The 19,414-nt window shown below is 50.8% G+C and overlaps 1 protein-coding gene across 4 annotated transcripts; it reads left to right on the forward strand.

The window, feature by feature from the left end:
• The first annotated feature begins 73 nt into the window (after positions 1–73).
• On the forward strand, positions 74–17,635 carry Vrk3 (VRK serine/threonine kinase 3). Of its 4 annotated transcripts, none has more exons than XM_070000917.1 (16): positions 74–165; positions 798–882; positions 2,714–2,776; positions 4,120–4,259; positions 5,517–5,666; positions 6,604–6,798; positions 8,220–8,290; positions 8,906–8,972; positions 9,820–9,904; positions 10,514–10,619; positions 10,935–11,027; positions 12,965–13,097; positions 13,177–13,297; positions 15,339–15,397; positions 16,966–17,125; positions 17,360–17,635. In XM_070000917.1, the coding sequence occupies exons 4-15, from the start codon at positions 4,121–4,123 to the stop codon at positions 17,112–17,114; spliced, it is 1,368 nt and encodes a 455-aa protein (XP_069857018.1). In that variant the 5' UTR covers positions 74–165; positions 798–882; positions 2,714–2,776; position 4,120; the 3' UTR covers positions 17,115–17,125; positions 17,360–17,635. The 4 variants fall into 4 exon arrangements, with proteins under 4 accessions (XP_069857018.1, XP_069857021.1, XP_069857020.1 ...); XM_070000920.1 differs by having other exon boundaries at positions 16,966–17,114; XM_070000919.1 differs by lacking the exon at positions 798–882 and having other exon boundaries at positions 77–165.
• The last annotated feature ends 1,779 nt before the right edge of the window (positions 17,636–19,414 follow it).

Genomic DNA, 19,414 nt, shown 5'->3' on the forward strand with positions numbered 1-19,414 from the left:
CAGGGTTGGCCCTTGCCGCAAGGCCGTCTGGGAAATGAAGTTCCCCGGTGAGCGCACGCGGCCGTTAGAAGTCATCTGCGCCTGCGCGCCTGGGTCCGGCTGCCGGGTGGAGGATGCGCGCGCAGCGCCTCCCGCCCTAGCGGAAGTTTCCGCGGGGCTACTGAGGTGAGTCCTGGCGTCCTACTCCCTGGGGCCTAAGCCGCTGAAATCCTGTACCTCGGCTTTCTCCTCAGGCACAGGGGGAGATTAGAGCGGGGCGAAGCAGCCAGAAGAACCCGAACCCCTTCTCCTCAGGCACTGGAGGGAAGGGAGAGGGGGGCGGACCAGCCGGAAGAACCCTAATCCCTTTTCACCGCTCGGCCTCGGCCCCAGTGACGCCAGCCGAGCCCTTGGTGGGAGGCGGCGCCCCGGGTGCGGGGGCGGGAAGCTCGGGGGTCGTCTAGAGTGAACCCAGTTCATCTTTTAAGGACGGGCGGAGGGGGGTGGGTGGGTCTGTCTGGGTGGGCGGGGTTTACTAGTGTCTTCCACGCCGACTACGTCATGGCGTTTCTGCGTAGGCCGTCACCTAGGCGACTGCCCGTCCTTTTACGGTGTTGTAACTTGGAACCAAAGAGGAACACTGAAGTTGAGACCTAGCGTTGTCAGGGAATGTTTTGATGAAAGGACAAACCAGTAATAAAAGACTGTCCTGAGGATCTGAACCTGGTCTAAGTCCTGAGCTGGCAAGGCGACCTTCTGCCTTCAGCTCTCAGAAACCCATTTCTTCCCATATTTATTAAGCTCTTTCTGTATATAAGGCTTCGGTGGCTCGCGCCTGGAATCCTATCTATTCTGGAGGCTGAGATCCGGAGGAACGAGGTGTAAGAACTGCCTGGGAGAAAGGTTAGCAAGATCCCATTGCAAACAAAAGGCTGAGCACAGTGCCTCCAAGAATCCCAGCCAGCTCTGGAGGCAGTCCAGGAAGATCTAGGTCGGAGGCTAGCCCCAGGCCAAACAAATAATTAAACGGAGAAAAGAGTAGGGGGTGTGACTCAAGGGGTAGAACACCTGCTTATCAAGTGCAAGCCACCTCACTTTGTTGTTGTTGTTGCTTTAGTTGTTTTTCAGTTAGGGTTTTGCCTGCATACTTACATAAGGTCACCCAGATGGCTGAGGTCCAGGCTGCATGCCACCACACCCATTTTATTTGACCGAGTCCCAGGTTGGCCTTTAAACTTCAATCCTCCTGATCACCTCTGAAGTATGTGTAGAATTATAGGTGGGAGCTACTGCACCCAGCAGTAATTCTGGAGTTTGAAACACATCCAGCACCAGCTGATTAGTACAAGGAAATATGAACCGGTGTTAGACGTCACTGAATGTTAATGATGAGGGAAGTCCATTGTGTCCATTGTGTGTAGGGGCTGTACTTTTTATGTAGTAGTCAGGGAAGAACTGTTGAGGTGAGACCTGAAGAATGAAAAGCAAACCAGCTATAGTGAGAGGAGCATTTGTTGCAGAGGGAGCCACAGGTACAAATGTCTGGGGTAGGAGTTAATTTAACTGCTTGGGAACCACATGGCTAGAAATGAATGGAGCTGAGTCATTAAGATAGTTTATATTTTATATAGGCCAGATGACTTATCTACAATTTAAAAAAAAGATATTTCTTTTCTCAATGTACCTGGATGGGTTAGTCTGCTAGCCTGATTAGTATGTCCCCTGCATGTGCTAAGAATATTACACAGAAACAGAGTGCTTGCCTAGCATGTATGAGAAACTGGGTTCAATCCCCATCCCAGAAAAAAACAATTATCCAATAATAATTGTTCAACATGACCCCAGTACATGGGCAAAAGCCAGATTCAAACCTCAGAAAGGGCTGGGATATAGCTCAGTGGCAAAGCGCTTGCCTAGCAAGTGCAATGTCTTGGGTTCAATCCCCAGTACCAAAAAAGAAAAGACCAAAAAAAAAAAAAAATACAGTTAGCTGGGTGCCAGTGGCTCACACCTGTCATCCTAGTTACTCAGGGGGCTGTTATCTGAGGATCACAGTTCAAAGCCAGCCCAGGCAGGAAAGTCCATGAGACTCTTATCTCCAATAAACCACTAGAAAACCGGGAGTGGTGCTATGGCTCAAGAGGTAGAGCACTTGCCTTGAGCTGAAGAGCACAGGGACAGTGCCCAAGCCCATAGTTCAAGCCCCACTACTGACCAAAAAAAAAAAAAAAAAAGGAAAAAAAATACAGTTAAACCTCAGCAAATTAAATCCCAACCATTGTACTGGTGGTTTGAAGTCAACCCAGACAAAAAACTTGCAACATCCTCTCTCCACCAGTATAAAGTTGGGTATGACAGGTGCTGCTGTCTCTCATCTATAATTGTAGTTACTCAGGAGGCTGGCATATGAGGGTCATGATTTGAAGTCACCAGGGGCAGGAAAGTCTGTGAGATTCTTATCTCCAATTAAATAGCCCCAAACCCAAAAATGGCTTTAGTGGTAGAGCACTAACCCTGAACACAAAAGCTCAGGGACAGCTCTCAGGACCTGAGTTCAAGCCCTGGGACTGGCAAAAATAATAACTAGTAATTATGTAGGAGGGACAGAAAGAGGGGAAGTAGGGAGGAGGAAGAAAAGGTGGACTTCTTGTCCAGTGCTCAGTTAATATTAACCTTTTAACTCTGACCTGGGTAGTGAGCCTGAGTCTGTGCCTGCTCCTTTGTTCCCTTCCAGGCCATCATCAGGATGGAGTTTCCAGTTCAGTGAGAGCAAGGACCAGACTGTGGGTCCATAAAGGTACTGTCCCCTGGGGCTCATGATCCCTGAGGTCTGCTCACACCCACAGCCCACTCCTGCCACTGCCACCTCTCTGAGTGAACATTGCAGTTCAGGGCCAACTCATGCAAGAAAAAGTAGCTTAAGGCCGGGCGCTGTTGGCTCTCGCCTGAAATCCTATCTACTCAAGAGGCTGAGATCTGAGGATCACGGTTCAAAGCCAGCCCAGGCAGGAAAGTCCCCCAGAGACTCTTATCTCCAATTAACCACCAGAAAACTGGAAGTGGTGCTGTAGCTCAAGTGGTAGAGCTCTCGCTTTGAACTGAAGAGCTGAGAGACAGTGCCCAGAGTTTAAGCCCCACAACCACCAAAAAAAAAAAGAAAAGAAAAAGTAGCTTAATAGATTCCATCTCTGGGGCTGGGAAGGTAGCTTAGTGGTAGAGTGCTTGCTTTGCATGCATGAGGCCCTGGATTCGATTCCTTAGTACCACATAAGCAAAAAGATAAAAGCCAGAAGTGGCGCTGTGGCTCATGTGGTAGAGCGCTAGCCTTGAGTTGAAGAGCTGAGGGACAGCACCCAGGCCCAGAGTTCAGGCCCCACGACCAGACCCAAAAGAAAAAGAAAGAGAGAGAGAGATTCCATCTCAACCAATGGCTGCATCTGATCACACATGCTTGTCAATCCAGTAACACAGGGAAGTACAAATAGGAGAATCACAAGGAGTGAAACAAGACCCAGTGGAGCCGGGTACCTGTGGTTCACACCTGTTAATCCTAGCTACTCAGGAGGCTGAGATCTAAGGATCAAGGTTCAAAGCCAGCCTGGGCAGGAAAAGTCCATGAAACTCTTATGTCCAGTAAACCAACAGAAAACCAGAAGTGGCATTGTGGCTCAAGTAGTAGAGTGCTTGCCTTGAACTGAACTGCTCAAGGACAGTGTCCAGGCCCAGAGTTCAAGCCCCACGACGAGTGGGGGGGCGGGGGGAGGGAAGAAAAGAAAAAATAAACAAACAATGGAAGCTGGACACTGGTTGCTCACACCTATAATCCTAGCTACTCAGGAGGCTGATATCTAAAGATTATGATTCAAAATCAGCCTGGGCAGAAAAATCCACTAGACTCTTCTCTCCAGTTAATCACCAAAAATGCCAGAAATGGAGCTATGGCTCAAGTGGTAGAGCACCAGCCTTGAGCACAAAAGCTTCAGGACAGTGCCTAGGGTCCGAGTTGCAGTGTATAGATAGATAAGGTAAAGGCAGGCTCACTGAATTGGGTCACGTGTCACTGTGGAAGACTGGAATGACAGCTCAGCAGCAGGGATGGCAGTGTCAGCTCCCTGTCTCACTCTCCTCTCTGTTTTGTAGCATGATCTCCTTCTGTCCAGGCTGTGGCAAAAGTGTTAAAGCAACATTCAAGTTCTGCCCGTACTGTGGGAGCCCATTGCCTACAGAGGAACATGAGGGGTCATCGAGCTGTGTCAGCCAATTTCAATCATCCTTCCAAGGTGAGGACACAGTAGATTTAGCTGGGTGTGCTCGGGCATGCCTTTGATCTTAGCATTCAGCTTGTGGAGGTAGGAGGATCGCAAGCTCAAGGCTAACTTGGAGGGAAGAGAAGGGGAAGGGAAGGGAGAAAGAAAGGAAAGAAGAAAGCTGAGAACATATTCCTGCTGCATGGTGAGGTGCTAGAGTGTGGTGCAAGGAGGACAGACACTGCCCAGACCCTCGTGAAGCCTAGGACTTAGGCCCAGCAGTTCTGCTTGCACACATGGTCCCTGGGCTTCTCATGGGCCCCAGCGATCCAGAGCTGGGAATCTTCTTGTTACCCACTCCTGTCAGGCAGTATCTGGCCCTCAGAATCACTTGGCACAGGGTGACACAGATATGTATACTGCTGCGAGGCCCGCTTGCCTGGGTTGATCATTTGTAAGGCCCAGGAATGACTGTTACATGTATTCCAAGGGCCCTTGACAGAGAAAAAGTCCCTAGTCCTTGGTTCAATAACCCTTGCTGTGTGTAGAAGAGCGTACCTTCCTGTCTCTTATCTCATTCCTTCCCTGAACTCAATCCAAATACAGCCAAATGCCCACTTGACACCTAGGAGATGGCACATGTGCGTTTTTAAATACATATATGTGTGTATGCATGTAAATTTATATATCTATACAGGTAGATAGATAGATATACACTATTAGAGTCAAATTCAGTGTATGGTTTAAATGGCAGACTAGACATAGCTAAAGTGAAAGTTAGTGAACTGTAAGACATCTGAAGCAGTTACCTAGAAGAAGGCACAGAGTTAACAGATGGTGGCGTTAGGCCCCATGGATAAGAGAATAAATAAAAGAAGGGAATGGAAGCCGGGCGCCTGTGGCTCACGCCTGTAATCCTAGCTATTCAGGAGGCTGAGATCTGAGGATCACGGTTCAAAGCCAGCCTAGGCAGGAAAGTCTGTGAAACTCTTATCTCCAATAAACCACTAGAAAACTGGAAATGGTGCTGTAGCTTAAGTGGTAGAGTGCTAACCTTGAGCTGAAGAGCTGAGGGACAGCTCTCAGGCCCAGAGTTCAAGGCCCACGACCGACCCCCCCCAAAAAAAAAAAAAAAAAAAGGAAAAAGAAGGGAATGGTTGTTGACACTGATGAAAGAAGCAGCAGGAAGCTGAGTCAAAAGGAAGAACATGGTTGAACATGAGTGCATGTTTTTGCTTTGCTGAAACCCAATGATTTCATAACTATGGTCCGTGTCTGGTCTGCCTTTAGGCTCAAGGAAAGAGTTCAGCTCCAGTTCTGAAACTTCTCCCAAGAAAGTGAAATGGTCACACGCTGTTCCCTGCCGCAGATCAACCCTCCTCTCTGATGGTCACATTTCCGAGTCTGAAGAGATCTTCAGTCCCCCTGGGAAGGCCAAAGGTAAGAGTTGGAAGTCGTCTGACTCTGGATGGGTCATCTGACAATGTGTGAGACAAAGCTGCTGTCAGCCTGGCCACCTGCCAGGACCCTCTGACACCTCCAGCCTTCCCTCCTGTTCATCTTCACTATAGCCCCCACTGCTCCCATCATGCACCACTCTCATCTGGCTCCAGGATGGCCTGGCCACATTCTTGTTGGCCATTGTGTGCCATGGGGGGGAAACAGTGGGCAGGAGGTGGGTGATGTGTCCATTTAACACATTTCTGGGTCCTCTTTCTACTCAGCTTAGGGCCAAGTCCTGTTTCCATTTGCTTTGAGGCCAATATCTATAATGTCCTTTTCCCCATGGCAAAAAACTTATACTCAGAAGTGGCACTGTAGCTCAAGTGGTAGAGCACTAGCCTTGAGCTGAAGAGCTGAGGGGCAGTGCTCAGGCCCAGAGTTCAAGCCCCACGACCAACCAAAAACAAACAAACAAACAAACTTATACTCATCCAACAAGACTCAGCTGTAATGTGCCTTTCTCCAGGTAGCTTCCTCTGACTCCTTCAGTTACTGTTGGTCTCTGGCTCTAGTATCTGTCTGACTGGACACATTTATATCAGACTGTATGCACCATCTCCTCACACTAGGGGGTCCTGGGGGTGGGGGGCAGTTCCAGGTGATTCTGACTCCACTGAATCACCACACAAACATCTTGACCTTTAAGGAAACATTTGCTGAATGAATGAATGACTAACTGAGCAAGTAACATTGTGATTGTTTTCTTCCCCTGAACAACTTTTTTCTCCAAATATTCCCTGTATTTGCATTTTATTTGTTTGATGGTACTGGGTTTGAATCTCAAGCCTCACACCTGCAAGGCAGGTGCTCTACCACTGAGCCTCAGCCCAGCCCCTAATGCTGCCTTTTCTCTACGGGTTCCATCTTCCTGCAGGGGCCCGGAGCAGATCCTCAACCCCCAAAAGCAGCCCAAAGGCCAACAGGCAGAGCCCTCAGACACTAAAGCGGAGCCGAGTGACCACCTCGCTCGAGGCTTTGCCCACAGGGACGGTGCTGACAGACAAGAGCGGGCAGTGCTGGAAGCTGGGGGACTTCCAGAGCAGGGATGACCAGGGCATTCTCTATGAAGGTACACGGGGCCCCGGCGCTCAGCACAGAGAATGGGGAGGGAGCCCTGCACCTCACTGTGGAGATAGGAAGGTTACAGTTGTAGGTCAACCTGGGCAGCATTAGTGAGATCCAGTCTCAACAAAATCAGGGTATCTCTCCCTATGAGAGCACACACACTCTGTTTTGTTTTGTTTTGTTTTGTTTTTTTTGGGTCCGGTCATGGGGCCTGAACTCTGGGCCTGGGCTCTGTCCCTCAGCTCTTCAGCTCAAGGCTAGCACTCTACCACTTGAGCCACAGCACCACTTCCGGCTTTTTTCTTTTTGCTTATGTGGTGCTGAGGAATCGAACCCAGGGCCTCTGGCGTGCAAGGCATGCGCTCTACCACTGAGCTACCTTCCCAGCCCCGCACACACACTCTGTTAGAGTGTACCCCTGCCCTTCTGTGTGTGTTTGTCTGCTTTTTGCCTGTTTGTCTGCTTGCCTGCTTATTTACTCAATAAAGCTCTGCCAAGTTTTCTTACCATAACAACAAATCAGACAAAAAAAGCTGAGGGCGTGACTTACTTGCAATTGCCTAATATACACAAGGTCCTAGACTATTTCCTGTGCAAAAATGGGGAGAAGGGGGCTGGAAAGGTGGTTCTGGTAGAGTGCTTTCCTCTCATGCATGAGGCCCTGGGTTTGATTCCTCAGCACCACATAAACAGAAAAGGCCAGAAGTGGCACTGTGGCTCAAGTGGTGGAGTGCTAGCTTTGAGCTGAAGAGCTCAGAGACAACACCCAGGCCTAGAGTTCAAACCCCATGACCAACCAAAACAAAAAGGGCAGGGAGGGAATAGGCAGAAGTGGGTGTTGAACACCAGGAGTGCACTTGCCTGTGGGAATCGAGGAGCTGCTGCTGACTGCTGGAGAGTTTGGGAGCAATGACCCTGACCTTCCCCAGTTATAAGTTTGACCGTTCCCAGTTAGGACCTTGACCTTTCCCAGTTAGGAAATTGTTGCTGGGAGGTTTGGAAGCCACAACCCTGGTTACCCCCTACACACACACACACACACACACACACACACACACACACACACACACACACACACACACACACACACACACACACACACACACACACACACACACACACACACACACACACACACACACACACACACACACACACACACACACACACACACACACACACACACACACACAGGAGGTTTGGAAGCCACAACCCTGGTTACCCCCTACACACACACACACACACACACACACACACACACACACACACACACACACACACACACACACACACACACACACACACACACACACACACACACACACACACACACACACACACACACACACACACACACACACACACACACACACACACACACACACACACACACACACACACACACACACACCTGTTCCTCCACAGCTGAGCCTGCCTCTGCCTTCCCCTGCCAGTCAAGGTCCAGGGCTGCAAAACATCGTTTCTCCCTCAAACTGGTGAGTTGGCCACTGGGTAGTAGGTGGGCAGCTCAGAGGAAAGACCATTGAGCTCTGAATACCTCTGTAAGCTGGGAGGGCCTGGCACAGATCCAGGGTGCCTCTGGCTTGTCAGGAGCACTGGAGCCCTGGACAGGGCATAGCCACAGACAGCTGGACTAGTTCCTGCCCTCAGGGAGCTCCCGGGGAGGAGGGGGGAGGTGGCAGGATAAGTAGACAGCTTAATAAGTATACATGTAAGGGTGATGCATCTTAGGCTTTTAAGGGAATGACCTGAATATCACATTTCTTTTGTCCATATCTTCATTGGCTAGAACCTGGTCCTGTGATTTTTGCCTTGTTAAAAAGGATCCTGGGAAATGTAGTTTTAACTGTAGGCAGCTTGTCTAGGGAAATCTTGTGGATCCTAACAGAAAAAGGGAATCAGTTGGGAGTACTTAGAATGAGCTCACAGCCTCTGAGCCAGACTTATGTGTGACAGCCCTGGGCAGTTCAGTCCTCATGTGGGAACATGAAGAACTTGGTGGTCCCTGGTACTCCTCTGGGGTAACGGTGGTGACTTGGGCTCTTGTCTAAGGGAGTTCAATGTGACATCTGCACTCTGATCCCCACCAGGATGCCAAGGATGGGCGCCTGTTCAATGAGCAGAACTTCTTCCAGAGGGCTGCCAAGCCTCTGCAAGGTATTCCACAGGAAAGGGCGGGGCCACCAGCTTGCTCACAGCTTCTAGCCTTTCCCCTGTTGCGTGGATGATGCACCTGATGCACCTGTGCAGCTCTTCTATTTCCCCCCCCCCCCCCCCCCCCCCCGCCTGACTCCTGTCACCCTTGGGCCTCAGAGGGCAAATGGCTTGGCTCATACCATACTGGAGCTTGAACTCAGGGCATGGGCGTTGTCCCTTAGCTTTTTCCCTCAAGGCTGGCACTCTACCATTTGAGTCACAATTCCATTTCCAACTTTTTAATGGTTAATTGGAGAAAAGTCTTGCAGACTTTCCTGCCTAGGCTGGCTTCAAACCTTGATCCTCAGATCTCAGCCTCTTGAGTACCAAGAGCCAGCAGCTCCATGCTGCATAATTCTGATTTATTTTTATTTTTTTTTTTGGGGGGCCTGAACTCTGGGCACTGTCCCTCAGCTCTTCAGCTCAGGGCTAGCTCTCTACCACTTGAGCCACAGCGCCACTTCCAGCCTTTTTCTTTTTGCTTATGTGGTGCTAAGGAATAGAACCCAGGGCCTCATGCATGCAAGGCAAGCGCTCTACCACTGAGCCACCTTCCCAGCTCTGCATAGTTTTTATCCTTCCATTTGTTCCAGATTTATATGTGCTTTCTCAGAAGTCGCCTGTAGACATGGGTTACAAACCTTACTGAGTCACTCATGTGCACCCTTTCCCTACTCACATAGATGGTGTCTCCAACAAGGAGACCCAGGGTTACCTAGGCTCCGTCACTTTTCACTTCTGTTTTATGGGTGTGAGGTTTCTGGGACAGGGTGGGGGTGGGGTGTAACCCTGCACCCACCTCCCCCAGTGAACAAATGGAAGAAGCTGAACTCAACCCCGCTGCTCGCCATCCCCACCTGCATCGGTTTTGGTGTTCACCAGGACAAATACAGGTGAGCCCCTGCCCCCCTTGCCAGTCCCATAGTGGGCCTTCTGCCTGGGCTTGGCTACTCTCAATCCTTCAGTCACCCAGGTGCAGGGCCTTGCAGTGCCCTGGCTACCATCTTCCCTTGGGGTCTGTATTCCTCCCTCCCCTGTGCAAGCCATGCCCTGGGATGCTTGTGGGAGGCCCAGTTCTAGTGTTCTCCATATGAGGTCTGCTCCCCAACTAGCCCAGGCAGGGAAGTCTGTGGGACTCTTACCTCCAATTAATCACCAAAAAGCTGGAAGTGGAGCTGTAGTGCAAGTAGAGTGCTAACCTTGAGCGGAAAAACCTAAAGTATAGCACCCAGACCTTGAGTTCAAACTAATAGTAGCGACACTTTTGCGCATGTGCACATACACAGACACATACCTCACCAAGACATTTATCCATCCATTCTGTACTGCTCTTCCAGGAAACCGAGGAGCCCGTAGAGAGATCGCTCAGAACAGAATGGAGGCAGCGATGGATGCCACGTTTTTGTCCTGCTTTTAGTTCCCTTTGAATATTTGCAGGCCCAAGCAGGGAGCCAGAACTTTCAGCAGAAGCAGCTTCTAAGTCCTGCTCTCCTGTCGTCCAGGTTCTTGGTGTTCCCCAGCCTGGGGCGGAGCCTTCAGTCAGCCCTGGATGACAGCCCAAGGCATGCTGTGTCAGAGAAGTGTGTGCTTCAGTTGGCCTGCCGCCTGGTAGGTGCCTGAGTTGGGCAGGCTCAGATCCTCCTTGCTCAGGTTGCTAATTCACTGCACTTCCGGGGCAGCATTCCCGACCTGCCACCTGGAGGCCCTCACACTGCTGGGTATGTGGAGAGAGCCTCTTGGCCATTATTATCTGGGGACCTAGGACAGTGGATGTCCCAGGGCTGCCAGAGTGAGACAAGCCACATGCAGTGCTGAACAACGCCCCCCACCTCCCTCCAGGCCTAGTAGTGAGGGTCCCCCATCCACCTCTGCATCAGAGCCTCTCTGTGACAGGCAGGCCTACCTGATGCACTCTCTTTCTAGCTGGATGCCCTGGAGTTCCTCCATGAAAGCGAGTATGTTCATGGAAATCTGACAGCTGCGTGTGTCTTTGTGAATCCAGAGGATCTGAGTCAGGTAAGTCCCTGCCAGTCCCCTCCACACCTGACCCCTACCTGCACACTTCTGAAATTCTTTGAGCTCAGGATCTTACCCACCTGCAAATCTCCATTGGCTTCACAGTGCTTCTTGCAAACAAAGGATTGCCATCCATCACATATAAGGGATTCCTTGGACTAAGAAGAGACAAGCAACTTACTAGAAAGATGATAAACAATGGGTAAAAAGTAGTGCACAGAAAAATCCACAGGAGCTGGGAATGTGGCTTAATGGTAGAGCGCTTGCCTAGCATCATGAAGCCCTGGGTTCAATTCCTCAGTAACACATACACAGAAAAAGCTGGAAGGGGCACTGTGGCTCAAGTGGTAGAGAGCTAGCCTTGAGCAAAAGAAGCTCAGGGATAGTGCTCAGGCCCTGAGTTCAAACCCTAGGACTGGCAAAAAAGAAAAAAAAAATCCATAAGCCAGGCAATGATGGCTCTCACCTATATTCCTAGCTACTCAGGAGGCTAAGATCTGAGGATCATGGTTCAAAGCCAGCCCAGGCAGGAAAGTATGAGATTCTCATCTCCAGTTAAAACATCAGGGCTGGGATGTAGCTCAGTGGCAAAGGGCTTGCCTAGCAAGCGCAACATCCTGGGTTCAATTCCCAGTACCAAAAAAATATATATATATATCAGAAAACTGGAAGTAGGGGCTGGGAAGGTGACTCAGAGGTAGAGTGCTTGCCTTGCATGCATGAGGCCCTGGGTTTGATTCCTCAGCACCACATAAAAAAACCCAGAAGTGGTGCTGTGTCTCAAGTGGTAGAGTGCTAGCCTTGAGCTGAAGAGCTGAGGGACAGCGCCCAGGCCCAGTGTTCAAGCCTGATGACTGGGGGAAAAAAACCCAAAAAACTGGAAGTAGAGCTGTGGCTCAAAGTGGTAGAGCTCTAGCCTTGAGCAAAAGAGCATAGGGACAGTGCCCAGGCTCTGACCAACAACGGAAAAGACAAAGACAGGTGTGGGGGTGGGAGGGGGTGAGAGGAGTGAGGTATGTTGGGAGCTCATCCATGAAGGAATCCATCTGTGCCATAAAGCAATGGGGATTATTGAAGGTGGTGGAAATTAGGAGCTGGGCCCCAGTGGAGGAAATATCTCATTGTAGGCAGGCCTCTTAAAATTTTATTTCTGAACTTCAAAAGGTGGTAGAGCTGGGTGCCAGTGGCTCACGCCTGTAATCCTAGCTACTCAGGAGGCTGAGATCTGAGGATCACGGTTCAAAGCCAGCCCAAGTAAGAACATCGATGAGGCTCTTACCTCCAATTACACACCATAAAGCCGGAAGTGGCACTGTGGCTCAAGTGGTGAAGCTTTGAGCTGAAGAGCTGAGGGACAGCCCCCAGGCCCAGAGTTCAAGTCTCACGACCAAAATTTTAAAAGAAAGGGTTGCAGAAGGGGTTACCATTTAACGTCTCCGTTGGAATGTCCCATGTTTCCTGGTCAGAGTCACCCCTTCCATTGTTCTCCCCCTCCTATCTGTTTTCCCTTTTTGTGGCATTTTGAGGTAGGGTCTTGCCAGGATGGCCTGGCTGGCCTCCAACTCATGATCCTCTGCCTCCCCCTCCTGAAGAGTGAGATTATTGGCATGAGATACAACCCCAGCTTTGAGTCCTGCCTCTGAAGGGTATGGCTTGTCCCAGCCTTCCTTTATCTCTCTGCTTCCTGGCCACCTTGAGGAGAGCAGCCTCCTCTATCAGACTCCCACCACCATCATACTCTGCCTTCCCTGGGACCCCAGGCAGCTGGCCCTGGGCAGAAAGCTCTGAAACCGTGAGCCAAGATAAGTCCTCTCTTTCCTCAGGTTGCTCAGATACTGTCACAGCAATGGGGATTGGACACAACATCTGTAATGAATGGATTTCACATGGGCCCACAGTCTGCCCTCCTAACCTATCTGTGTGTCCCATGCCCACAGGTCACCTTGGTGGGCTATGGCTTCTCCTTCCGCTATTGCCCAAGTGGCAGACACGTAGCCTACACAGAAGGCAGCAGGAGACCACATGAGGGGGACCTGGAGTTCATCAGCCTGGACGTGCACCGGGGCTGTGGTAAGGGTGGGAGGATCAGCACTGGGCTATACTTCCTGTGGAAGGGCAGGCAGTGCTGACACCCCCTCCCCCTCCCTAGGGCCCTCCCGCCGCAGCGACCTCCAGAGCCTGGGGTATTGTATGCTGAAGTGGCTGTACGGGTCCCTGCCATGGACAAACTGCCTTCCCAACGCCGAGGGCATCATGAAGCAGAAACAGAAGTGAGTGTGGGGGCTTGCAGCACCCAGCACCCTTGAACACGGGGAGGGAATGGGGCATGCACAGAGCCATAGGAGCCTGCATCCTCAGGCATGTGCCCTGCTCTAGCCAGTAGGCTGAAGCCTGGGGTCTGAGTCAGGCCCAGCACTGTGGAGTGTTGGGTAAGCAGCTTTACTTCCACAAGCTTCAGTGATCTCTGTATGATGGGGTCTGGGTAGTACCACATCACAGGCTGGGGAAGGATTCAGGGTGCTGGGCATGGTGTGGGTGGAGGTAGGGGGAGACCTGTGACTCATTCATTCACAGACTGCAGGTGAGGCCCAGCACAAACAACATTCCCACAGCCCAGAATCACTGCTTCACTCCTGCATGGGACACCCTCAGAATGTTCCATGCCAAAGTGGGAAGTCTGAAGGAAGAGCTGGGCCCAGGGTTCAGCTTTGTGAACCACTAGATGCCTGAGCTTTGGGTGCCTTGTGTGTTCAGCACCAAGGACAGCGGCAATGCGCCGGGTGAGGTGCAGGCTGTGGCCGGGCTCAGCACCAAGGACAGTGCACAGGTGGTCCACGGGCCATTGCCACTGGGGTTCAGCACCAGGGATGGGTGTGCTGGACCCTGGGCAGCCCTGGAGGTACAGGGGTGGGATTGAGATCTGGTGCAGACTTGAAGGGTGACAGTTGCCCGAGAGTTTTCCAGAAGACAGCTGACTGCTACCTAAAGAAGTGGAGACTGAAGGAAGACCCAGAGCTCCGGGCTTCCCAGAGCCCATCTGCACCCTCCACCCTGCTGTAGGTCAGATAGGTCACAGTGCAGGAGAAAGCAATGGCAGAGCTCCAGCCCAGGCTTCTGCTGCGGAGACTTTCAGGGGGAGGTAATAGGAGGGAGGCGATGCCCTCCATCCCTGAAGGCAGTAGAACCGGCCTCAGTGCAGTAACCAAAAAGACCATGAGGGGGCCGGGGGCCGGGGGCCGGTGCCTCATGCCTGTAATCCTAGCTACTCAGGAGACTGAGATCTGAGGATTGAGGTTCAAAGCCAGCCAGGGCAGGAAAGTTCGTGAAACTCTTTTTATCTCCAATAAACCACCAGAAAACCAGAAGTGGCACTGTAGCTCAAGTGATAGAGCACTTGCCTTGAGCTGAAGAGCTGAGGGACAGTGTCCAAGCCCAGAGTTCAAGCCCCACGACCGACAAAAAAAAAGACCATGATGGGGTGGTGCTACCACATGCTCATTTCCTGACACCCTGCAGTGGTCCCTTAACAGGACCCAGTGGTGTGGGTGGTAGAGCAACTGTGTACTCAGTGCTTTTGCACATGGTGGGGGGGGGGGGGCGGGACATGCATAAAACAAAGAGCCTCACTCCCACAGGCTTTCTGGTGTGCAGGCCCCTGCTGGGCAGGTGGACTGTGATTCCTGTGCAGAGGGCCGAAGGGAGAAGGAAAATGATGATCTAGGGGAAGGCCGAAACGAGGCTCAGGGCCGAGGGCATGAGGCAGAGCATCGAGGAACAGGAGGATGAAGCTGGGGACTGTGGGACAGAGGCAGGGAAGACTAGGGCCAGTGACCAGGGGAGGTGTGGAGCTGACACGAAATAGCAGACGGGGCTTTATCAATGGGTTTCAGGCTTTTCTGTTTCAAGGAAAAAGAGAAGGAGAATGTCTGTGTGGGGCAGGTAGTCCCTCTGTTGTTTTTGTTTTGTTTTGTTTTGTTTTTTAGATGGTATGTGTAGCCCAGGCTGGCTTGGAACTTGCAGTCCTGCCTCAGCCTTCCATGTGCTAGGATTACAGATGTGTACTGCTGTGTCTGGCTACTGCTAGGTATTGATTAGCTGGTGGAATGCAGTAGCCAGAGGGTCCAGGGACACCCCTCCCCCACAGTCTGCTTTCCCAAGGGAGCTGTAATTCCAGGCCCATGGACTCAGTGTTCACGGTACCTTGAGAAGCCTCACAGCCTCCAATAACCAGGATGGAATGTGGGTATGTCTTGGAAGGTTGCTCTTCTCTCTTCTCTAGACAACCTTTCACCTGAGATTCTCTTCCTCCAGGTATCTCGACGACCCAGAGCCCCTCGTGAGGTTGTGTGGTCGCTGTGTCAAGCCCTCAGGTACAGCCTGGAAAGGGAGGGCGCAGGTGGGCCCTGCACAGGACCAGGGGCTAGCTATATCTTGGGATGGACTTCTTTTGTAAAAAATTCCAGGTTTTGGGGCTGAGAAGGTGGCTCAGTGGTAGAGTGCTTGCCTTGCATGCATGAGGCCCTGGGTTCGATTCCTCAGCACCACATAAACAGAAAAAGCCGGAAGTGGTGCTGTGGCTCAAGCGATAGAGCACTTGCCTTGAGCTGAAGAGCTGAGGGACAGCGCCCAGGCCCAGAGTTCAGGTCCACGACTGGCAAAAAATAAATAAATAAAAATTAAAAATTAAAAAAATTCGAGGTTTTGATGTGGACACCAGTAGACTCACACCCATAATCCTAGCCTCTCGGGAGGATGAGATCTGAGAATCCAGGTTCAAAGCCAGCCCAGGAAGGAAAGGCTGTGAGACTCTTCTCTCCATTTAATCATCAAAAAACTGAAAGTGGAATTGTGGCCCAAGTGGTAGCGGACTAGCCTTGAGCAGAAGAGCTCAGGGATACTACCAGGTCCTTGGGGCTGGGAAGTTAGCTCAATGGTTGAGTGCTTGCTTCACATGCATGAGGCCCTGGGTTCAATTCCTCAGCACTACATAAGCAGAAAAAAGCCAGAAGTGGCACTGTGGCTCAAGTGGTAGGGCACTAGCCTTGAGCTGAAGAGCCGAGGGACAGCGCCCAGGCCCAGAGTTCAGCCCCTACAACCAACAACAACAACAAAAATATCAGGCCCTGCGTTCAAGCCCCAGTACTGGCACAAAAAGAAAGAAAAAAAAAAGTTCTCATTTCTTTCTAGCCCTCTGCTTAGTCCTCTGCCACGTATTTGTATTTTGCTTTTATTCTCTTTGGTCCTGGGGTTTGAACTCTGGGCCTGGGTGCTGTCCCTGAGCCTTTCTGGTTTTCTGGTGGTTTATTGGCGATAAGAGTCTCATGGACTTTCCTGCCCAGGCTGGCTTTGAACCATGATCCTCAGATCTTAGCCTCCTGAGTAGCTAGGATGACAGGCGTGAGCCATTGGCGCCCAGCTATATTTTGCTTTTGAAATGGGATCTTGCTAATGTTGCCTGGCTGGCTTAGAACTGGTGATCCTCCTGAGTGGCTGGGACTAGAGGCATGCACAACCACACCAGAAAATTAGCTCACCTTAATCCATTTTGCGCAGTACCCTATTTTTTGTACTTGACCTTGGCACCTGTCTCCCCTGTTCTGACACACCACAGGCCTACAGCAGCTGCTTTTGATAGCTGTGCTCTGTTGGTTTGGCCAATATAATAAGCCAACACTTATCATTACCCACTGAATTGCTTGATTGGTCGATCAATGCATCAGTTTGGGAGATGTTTCTTATCACTGTAATGTCCCTTTTTGAAGGGATTGTGCTTCTCTAAGCTGGAGGCAGAAACAGACATTCTCTGCACAGAAGAAACACTGAGTTAAAGGGTGCTATGGAACACCGGAGCCCAGGGTGCTCCTGCCAGTGACCTGTGGGTGCAGCTCTGGGCCGGGGGCACCTCTCAGCCTCCTCCCATACTGGGATGTTTTGACAGAGACCCTGAAGGAGTACCTGAGGGTGGTGATGAACCTCCAGTATGACGAGAAACCACCCTATGCCATACTGAGGAACAATCTCGAAGCCCTGCTGCAGGACCTGCGGGCATCACCCTACGACCCCCTTGACCTCCACATAGTGCCTTAGGTAGAATCCAGGTGGGGATTGTGCATCTTCATCTCTCTGTCCTCTCCCTCACCTTTGCCACCCAGGACTTTAAAGAGGGTTTCCCAGAGGTCAGACCAGCCCCACCCCCACCCCCTACCCCACATGTCCTGGAACAGCTGAACTTGTCACTTATGGCTGTGTCCCTACTCCCTGGTAGCGGCCTGACACTACCAGGGTATCTCTGAATGAATATGACACTAATACCCATTTTTATTGTTTTCCAGAACTTTCAACTAAAGAGTGAAGTAATGTGAACTGGAGACCTGCTTCTAGCAAAATCCCACGAATGTGCATTCCAGGCATTTCTTTAGTCCTGTTTAATACCAGTCCATCTGAGTGACCCTCCTGGTAATGTCAGCCTTCCTCCTGCCTCTCCTGTGGTCTCCAGCAGCCAGGGGCTGTGGGCAGTGAGGACAGCAGCCCTCCAGAGGCCCCATGCCTCCCCTTCTCCCCCGTACCACTAGGTTTTAGTAATAAATTGTTTTATTTGAGCTTCCAGAGTCCATGTCTAGAAAAGTTCTTTTTTGTGGGGGGGGGGGGGAGGGAGGGGTAAAGTTTAGCTGTTTCTTCCATTCATCTATTCCCTCTATTTCCTCAATCTTCCATCTAACCATTCCATCTTTCATTCATAGATTCAAAGATTTGCCTGACACAGTGGTATATTACTATGGTCACAGCTACGTAGTAGGTCGAAGCAGGAGGATCACTTGAGTTGAAGAGTTCCAGGTCAGCCTGAGTAACATGGTGAGACCTTCTTCAAACCCATAAGCTGGACGCTGGTAGCTCACACTTGTCATCCTAGCTACTCAGAAGCTGAGATCTAAGGATCTCAGTTGGAAGCCAGCCCAGGCAAAAAGTCTGTGAGACACTCATCTCCAGTTAAACACAAAAAAAAGTCAGAAGTAGAGCTGTGGATCAAGTGGTAGAGCAACCTTGAGCAAAAGGAGCACAGGGAAGAGGCTGGGAAGGTGGCTCAGCGATAGAGTGTTTGTCTTGCATGCATAGGCCCTGGGTTTGATTCCTCAGCACCATATAAGCAAAAAAAGCCAGAAGTGGTGCTGTGGCTCCAGTGGTAGAGCGCTAGCCTTGAGCTGAAGAGCTGAGGGACAGAGTCCAGGCCCAGAGTTCAGGCCCCATGACCGGCAAAAAAAAAAAAAAAAGAAGCAGCAGCAGCACAGGAAGCCAGGTGCTGGTGGCTCATCCCTGTAATCCTAGCTACTCAGGAGGCTGAGATCTGAAGATCACAGTTCAAAGGCAGCCCCAGCAGGAAAGCCTGTGAGACTCTTATCTCCAATAAACCACTAGAAAGCCGGAAGTGGTGCTGTGGCTCAAGCAGTAGAGCGCTTGCCTTGAGCTGTAGAGCTTAGGGACAACGCCCAAGCCCAGAGTTCAAGCCCCACAACCGACCAAAAAAAAAAAACAAGCACAGGGATAACAGGCCTTAAGTTCAAGCCCTAGCACTAGTAAGAAAAAAAGAAAGCCAAATGGCCTGAGAGCCAGGCTTAAGCTGTGAATCTGCTTAAATAGGTGTAAGGCCTTGAGTTCAAACACTTAACACCAAAATAAACAAAAATTGCAATGATGTTTTTTTTTTCTCAGTGCCCTCCTTATCAGAAATGGTTGCTGGGGAGATGAAAGATGCCGCTGAGGGTCCAGTTGCTGCTCAGGCCTTGCGTGGCAAACGCCTGGCCTACAATGAAGGTGGTATCTGATTTTTCACCAATTGATATGCCCCGGGGAAACCGGACTGATGAAGCTGGGTAAAGCCACAGAAACCGGCACTATGTGTGGGCACAGGTACAACTGAAGAAATTATAGAAGTGAATCTGCTAAATGACAAAATGACACCAGGCTCTGGTGGCTCACACCTGTAATCCTAGCTACTCAGGAGGCTGAGATCTGAGGGTCAAGATTTGAAGCCAGCCCAGGCAGGAAAGTCCAGAGACTTTTTTGGGGGGGTCTGTCGTAGGGCTTGAACTTGGAGCCTGACTCCTCAAAGTAAGCACTCTACCACTTTGAGCCAAGTACCACTTCTGTTTTTCTGGTGGTTTATTGGAGATAAGGGTCTCACGGGACTTTCTTGCCTGGGCTGGCTCTGAACTATGATCCTCAAATCTCAGCCTCCTGAGTAACTTAAGATTATAGGCATCAGCCACCAATGTCCAGCCCGTAAGACTCGTCTCCAATTAACCCCCCAGAAAACCATAAGTGTCTCAAAGTTGTAGAGCACTAGCCTTGAGTAGAAAAAAGCTCAAGGACAGAGCCCAGGCTTTGAGTTC

Source organism: Dipodomys merriami, unplaced genomic scaffold, assembly GCF_024711535.1.
Source record: "Dipodomys merriami isolate MVZ:Mamm:240054 unplaced genomic scaffold, mDipMer1.0.p SCAF_57, whole genome shotgun sequence".
Classification (NCBI taxonomy): Eukaryota; Metazoa; Chordata; class Mammalia; order Rodentia; family Heteromyidae; genus Dipodomys; species Dipodomys merriami.